The sequence below is a fragment of the Lontra canadensis genome, unplaced genomic scaffold (genome assembly GCF_010015895.1).
Source record: "Lontra canadensis isolate GAN:19392208 unplaced genomic scaffold, GSC_riverotter_1.0 scaffold242, whole genome shotgun sequence".
Classification (NCBI taxonomy): Eukaryota; Metazoa; Chordata; class Mammalia; order Carnivora; family Mustelidae; genus Lontra; species Lontra canadensis.
In genome coordinates, this window is record NW_022631236.1 from 366,756 (window position 1) to 374,299 (window position 7,544).

General features: G+C 37.4%; 1 protein-coding gene across 1 annotated transcript; it reads left to right on the forward strand.

The window, feature by feature from the left end:
* The first annotated feature begins 4,846 nt into the window (after positions 1 to 4,846).
* On the forward strand, positions 4,847 to 5,872 carry LOC116862440 (olfactory receptor 5B17-like). The gene is given in 3 exon segments (XM_032849720.1): positions 4,847 to 5,343; positions 5,346 to 5,550; positions 5,553 to 5,872. Coding segments are annotated over 3 exon segments (948 nt in total). The 5' UTR covers positions 4,847 to 4,920.
* Positions 5,873 to 7,544: the final 1,672 nt, after the last annotated feature.

The following is a 7,544-nucleotide window of genomic DNA, read 5'->3' on the forward strand; positions in this document are numbered from 1 at the left end:
CCTAGGAATTTTTTTTAATTTTTTTATTACGTTAGTCACGATAGAGTACATTATTAGTTTTTGATGTAGTGTTCCGTGATTCGTTGTTTGCTTCTGCAATACATACCTTCCTTAATACCCATCACTGGGCTCACATCCCCTAGGAATTTTATGCCTACATATTTTCTCCTGGTTCTCATTCATCAGGCTCTGAAATCATATCATGACTCCACCTGAAAATATTTTAAAGGGACCAGACCCTGAGTATACCCATTCAGTTACCATTTATCCAAATGAATGCTAACGCTTTTTAGTACACACACCAGTCTTTCCCCAAACGGAGAGTTGGCAGTGACTCTGCAACCAGAGCTGGGGGGAAAACCCTAAGATAATAATTAGATTATTCTATGTTGAAAGGATAACCTTTACTAAAGATCTTCATAGACCCACACTCATTCACAGATAACATTTTGTGAAATCAGGGGAGAATTGATTTTATTTTTTCTATGCCATTAACAAGGAAACTGAGCTCAGTGTAAGGTAAATGACTCTCCTAACACAAAGAAAAATCCAAGGTAATTGCAAGACTTGAAACTTGGCTTCCTAGCTCCGTGTTCATGATCCTTCTTTATCTCTCCATGTCTCAGACACCTTGGAACATTTTCAGACACCTTGGAACATTTTGACCAATATCTGAGATATGCTCCAAAATTGTTTATACATTCTTGCAGGTCTGAATTTCTGATTTCAGACTCACAGTTCAGGATTGTCTTTTCCTTTTTTTCAAGAACAAGGTAAGCTTCTATATTTGATATATACTTTTAGTGAAAAATGTAATGGCTGCAGAAGCACTGGGGCAGCTACCTCTTCTATGAGTTTTTGCACTCGTATCTAGTTTTTTGGACACTTTCTGAAACACAGTCTTAAGTACAGGATTCAAATGTAAAAACATTTTAATCAACAGAGAGTAGTGTAGAATTTATGAAATTTTATGCTGCTTTCCTTAAGAGGGAGGATAGTATAAATGTATTGTTTTGTACTGGTCTAAGGCTATTGATAACCAATACTGTGGCTGGATAGACCCTTGTGGTTCCTAAAATGATTGCAAGACATGCTCAGCAATAACCACCAAGTAACTCTGAAAGAGACAAGGTTATTACTCACAGGTCCTGGAAACCACATGGTACACCTGAGGCCACATAGGAAGATCATGGATAGAGAAAGAGAGCAGGCTTGGGTTCTGCTTTTATTGGTGTGAAGGATGGGAGCCTAGGGTATCCTGGGTTCTCTCTTTAGTGATGAGTTTAATACATAAAAGAGAATTTAAAGCATAGGAAGAGAAAAGTAAGTGGCACAGATGGTAGGTTATCTAAACCAACCAAGATCTCTAAAACCAAGGACTCTAGGGGGTGGGGAGCTGGCTCTTTATCTGGTGGCTGACAATGTGCTTATTCTAGATAGAAATCTTTGAAGTAGTTGCCTCTCTGAGTGGATGTCTAGACATCAAAGCATAAATTGGATACTTGCATTAGAAAAAAAGAAAAACCATCAACTGGGGCTTACTCAGCAACTATGATAGATTGTACTCGATTGAATAGGTGGTAAATCTCTCCTGTTTACTTTGTGTTGACATGTTATTGAAGGATAACTAACCAAACAGCGTGAAACGACACTCTTTAGATTCTAGAAGGAACATCATGAAGTACCGAGATCCTTACTCCAGGTTTTTTTTTCTCATTTTTAAAATTTCTTTTCAGAGTAACAGTATTCATTGTTTTTGCACCACACCCAGTGCTCTCCAGTTTTAATACCATTTCCACACAACCTGCCCTTTTATTACTTGAGTATCTAAAAAATATGACAATGCAATGATTAAAGCCACAGGCATTAAAATCAGTGAGATATAGTTTTGTATCTTAAACATTTCATACTAGGTGTAGAATTTTAAGAAGACACATGATTTCTTAAATCCTATATTTTCTTTTTTTTTAGATTTTTTTTGTTTATTTATTTGTCAGAGAGAGAGAGAGAGAGAGAGAGGACATAAGCAGGCAGAGTGGCAAGCAGAGGCGGAGAGAGAAGCAGGCTCCCCACTGAGGAAGGAACCCGATGTGGGACTCGATCCCAGAGTACTGGGATCATGACCTGAGCTGACTGAGCCACCCAGGCATCCCGAATCCTTCATTTTCTTAACTGTACATTAGGTTATATGTATGTGTCTTTGTTATTGTGTGTGCATACACAATTTATACCGCTTACTCTTCTGTTATTTCTGTCCATCTATCCATCCATTCCTCATCCTGCCATCTTCCATCTTCTTGTCTTTGGGGTCCACTTGCCTGTCTGGTTGTCTGACTTTTCTTATTTCTGTTTATCTAGCAGATAAACTATCACATAAGCACTGTAGTACAGTTGTTATTAATCCCCAGAAATCTGATTTGGGGACAGATTCATTCCAGATATGTGACCATGGGAAAGTTAATACCTCTTTCTGCTCTTCTGTTGATTATTATATACAATCAGAAAGTTGGCCACAAGATCTGTGAAGGTGTCTCAACTTCAACAATCTCTAACTCTCTAGATAATTTACCTATTATATGTTCTTTTCATACCCATTGTGGCAGTCAGAATAATGCTTCCTGGTATGCCCACATCCTAATCCTGGAATTTGTGATTATGTTCTCTTACATGGTAAAAATTATTGTGCACATATGAGTGAGTTAAGGATTTTGAGATAGAAATTTTATACTGAGTTATCCATGGGGACCCAATAAGAACGTTCCAGTTGTCATAAAACAGCAAATGCTAAATAAGAAATTATAGCTTATATTATTATTGAGTGGTGGGTTCACAACCAAAAATACTATAAATTCCAGACATGTAATATGTGGAGGGGCCAGGAGGAAGATGGTAGAAAACAATAGTTACCTACTGTTTGTAGGTACTGTTTGGATGCACCTCCAAAGACTTCAAATATACATAAAAAATTTTAAACATTGTGCTTTCTTGAGAACAATCTGCAGAGCTAGGGTCAAATCCACAGATGTGGATTTTCAACTTTCAATAGTTATGAACTGGTAAGTGTTGACAATAACTGAGAATGAGTCTAAAATGAAATAGAAATCTTTCAACCCCTGCTAAAATGTGGATCAAAAGGAAGAAATTAAGCAAAAGAGATCAGTGTGACTGTTCTTACACAGAATGTTTAACAAACCACTAACACAGGAGAGGTAGGACAGAATGAGAAATACTGGAGGAAACAAAAGATCTAGGTGGACACAGTACATGAAAAATACAAGTCAGATGCACTTGGGTGGCTCAGTCATTAAGCGTCTGCCTTTGCCTCAGGTCATGATCCCAGGGTCCTGGGATTGAGCCCCACACTGGGCTCCCTATTCAGCGGGAAGCCTGGTTCTCCCTCTTCCACTCCCCCTGCTTCTGTTCCCTCTCTCACTGTGTATCTCTCTGTCAAATAAATAAATAAAATGCTGAGTGAAATAAGTCAAGCAGAGAGAGTCAATTATCATATGGTTTCACTTATTTGTGGAGCATAACAAATAGCATGGAGGACAAGGGGAGTTAGAGAGGAGAGGGAGTTGAGGGAAATTGGAAGGGGAGGTGAACCATAGGGGGAACCAGGTGGTGGGTATTGGAGAGGGCACGGATTGCATGGAGCACTGGGTGTGGTATAAAAACAATGAATACTGTTATGCTGAAAATAAATTTAAAAATTTTTTTAAAAAGAAAAGAAAAAAATAGTGGAGTGGTATACGTAAGAACTGTGCATTTCACTATAAGTACATTTTTACTTAACAGAAAATTTTGAAACCAAAAAAAAAAAGAAAGAAAGAAACAAACAAACAAAATACAAGTCAGAGCGAAGCTACCAGACATCAAAAAGCACTGACACTTTGAAGCCATGCATGTCACCACCAAACTTCCTATACCAACAGACACCATTATGCCATCCTACTTGTAATATTACAGGTAGAACTCATCAGGATGGTGCTGAATGCCCACTTTATGGGAGCTGTTTGTCATGATTACCTCACTGAACACTCACAGTAACATGCAGGTAGGTTCCCATATCACCTTCACTTCACTGATGGATAAAATGAGGCTTGGGAAACTTAGCTTAGGATCAGTGTCTCCCAGGTTGTAAATGGGATTTCTTCTGTGTGGATGCACATGCACGTCACCCAGAGCACAATATTTATATCGAATTCTGTATCTTTTTTTGCTTTTATTAACTGCATTTTTCTCTAATGTTGCATTTATCTCACTGCATGTATATGCATATATTTGTGGATTGCTCTACTGCATTAAGCTTGGAAGAATGGATACCATGATTAAGTGTAAATTGAGTAAGATTAAAATAAATTCAAATTCATTGATGTTATTTAGTTTGGGAACCATTCTGAATGTGTCTAAAACATGGTTCTATCAATAATCATGTAAACTTGAATACTCAGTCTCTTAGTTGCCAATTTACTTATTAGATATATGGGCATAATAACTAATCAATATGATGGGGATAATGAAAGGATTGAATAAATACATGTGAGGATATGGAAGTGGAAGTTATTTTGGACTCCCTGATTTGGGAGTTCAGTCCATTCCAGGCATGTGAGCTTCGACAGCTTACTGCCCTTCTTCTGACTCAATTTACTCATATACAAAAATAAGAAACTGGAAAGACAATCTGTGATGAAACTTCTGTGATTAACCTTCCTCTACAAAAGTCTATTCTTGTATGGATAAGTTATCACTAAATTTGATTGCCATTCCCATAGCATGGTTAGTAATGGAGAATGTTAAAAAATAAATTATGGTGATAATAAAATAATGCTATGCATTTCAATTTCTATGAAATTTTTCTTTATTGATCATTCTGTTCTCTTCTGTTGCTATAGGACATCTTGTTATTCTCAAATCACATCCATGAAGAATAACACAGAGGTGACCGATTTCATCCTGCTGGGACTAACCAATGCCCCAGAGCTGCAGGGTCCTCTCTTTATAATGTTCACGCTCATTTACCTCATCACTCTGGTTGGGAACCTGGGGATGATCATGCTGATCTTGCTGGATTCTCATCTCCACACTCCTATGTACTTCTTCCTCAGTAATCTGTCTCTGGTAGACTTTTGTTACTCCTCAACAGTCACTCCCAAGGTCATGGCTGGGCTCCTTACAGGGGACAAGATCATCTCCTACAAAGCATGTGCTTCCCAGATGTTCTTTTTTGCAGTCTTTGCCACTGTGGAAAATTACCTCTTAGCCTCAATGGCCTATGATCGCTACATAGCAGTGTGTAAACCCCTCCATTATACCACCACAATGACAAAAGGTGTATGTGCACGTCATGTCTTGCCATAGGTTCTTATGCCTGTGGTGTCTTAAATGCCTCTATAAATGTTGGAGATACCTTCAGCCTCTCCTTCTGTATGTCCAATGTGGTTCATCACTTTTTCTGCGATATTCCAGCAGTCATGGCTCTGTCTTGCTCTGATAAACATATCAGTGAACTCGTTCTTGTTTTTATCTCAAGCTTTAATGTCTTTTTTGCAATTTTGTTATCTCTATTTCCTATCTGTTCATATTTATATCCATTTTGAAGATACAGTCAGGTGAGGGATACCAGAAAGCTTTATCTACCTGTGCTTCTCACATTGTTACAGTTTCCATATTTTATGGGACAGTCATCATCATGTACTTACAGCCACGTTCCCATCATTCCATGGAAACAGACAAAATCGCATCTGTGTTCTATACTATGGTCATCCCCATGCTAAATCCTGTGGTCTACAGCTTGAGGAACAAAGAGGTCAAGAATGCGTTCAGGAAGGTTGTTGAAAAGGCAAAATATTCTCTAGGTGTAGTGTATGAGTGAGGTAGATCCAGAGAAATTATTTTACCACAATCAGATCTACTGCATGCCAGAACTCACAAGGTAGTGAACATTTGGGATATTAGAAAAAAATGTTGCCTAATATTTATTTCTTTAGTTGAGGAATAGATCCAATCAACTAAAGTGCAGAAAAAATATAAAAATTATTTTTAATGGAGTTTATTTAATGAAGTATGTGCCTTTGTTGGTACATTCCATCCAGAGTTAAATAATGATAGCAGCTCAATAGATTAATGCTTCAGTCATTACTGAGTGATCTGAAAAAGAAAAAACACATTCATGTGGCAGTTTCCAAAAGTAAAAAATCACATTAGAATAAAAAGAGATGTAATTACATTATTGTTACCTTAAATATTTTGAATAACAGTTCTTCACATTTTGTTTTTTTTAAATCATTTAAAAAATAATAAGGGTATTCGGCTTTCTTTGGTAATAACTGTTTTGAAATGGTTAATGTCACTTATCACTTTATGCTTCAGTTTAGCTACCTTTCATCCCACCTCATTCACACTGGTTACTGGCAATACTGGACAGCCCCCATCTTACCATGTCCCAGGGTCTTTGTATTTATTATTTCCAATGTATGGAATTTTTATACTTATTTCAGATTGCTGGTAAAATGTTACCTACTCAGGGAGGCCATAGATGCTTGCCATAAGCAACTTTACAAAATATTCACTTCCTTCCCATGGACTTTTCCCCTGAGTCTTCTCTATTCTTCACAAACACTATCCACATTCAGCTCTTGTATTTATGTATTCCCCTGTTCATCTATTTGCCTTGACTTGCATGGAGAGTCCCATTAAGCGGTAGCTTAATATGGTTATTTCACTGAAAATAAGGCTTTGAGCCTGATTTAAAAATCATTTTGTTGAGCATCAAACAACTCCAGAAATTCCAAATTATATAGGTAAAAATGAGCTACAAAAATTCTATTTCAAGGGAAGACTATCACCAGTGTCAACTCGATAACCGTTGTAACTCTTACAGGAAATTAGCAGTCTCCAAAAACTCTCCACTTCTAACACTGAGAAATTCTTCCTCTTTTTATTTTTTTAAATTTTATTTTATTTTTTCAGAGTTCCAAGAGTCATTGTTTATGCATCACACCCTGTGCTCCATGCAATATGTGCCCTCCTTAGTACCCACCACCAGGCTCACCTAACCCACCACCCCGTCCCCTCCCAAACCCTCAGCTTGTTTCTCAGAGTCCACAGTCTCTCATGGTTTATCTCCCCCTCCGGTTTCCCCCTCTTTTTAAATTGTCCAAACTCTTTTCTTGTCCATTTGCAGCCAGCCAGTCAGTGACAAATGTACCTGAAGACTACTTAGAACATCTCTCCCACTTCCAAAAACCATATCTTAAAAAAACACCTGCCACTTTAACATTGACTCAGTATTTCTTCATTTTACTCAAAGAATTTACTCTTTTCTAACACCTTTGAACTCCTACTAAAATGAAACACTGAAAATGGTTTCCTCTGATGCAAGTTTATGAATAAACTGCTTTTGTTAATTTTGTGTGTGACATAGTTTTGTGTTTGATATGCTTCAGAAGTGGCAGTAAAGAATAATGGTTAAGAAAAAACATTCAAGTGGTTGGAATAAGAGGCCAAGGAAAATGGTAGAAAATCGAATTATGCCTAGAGGAAAA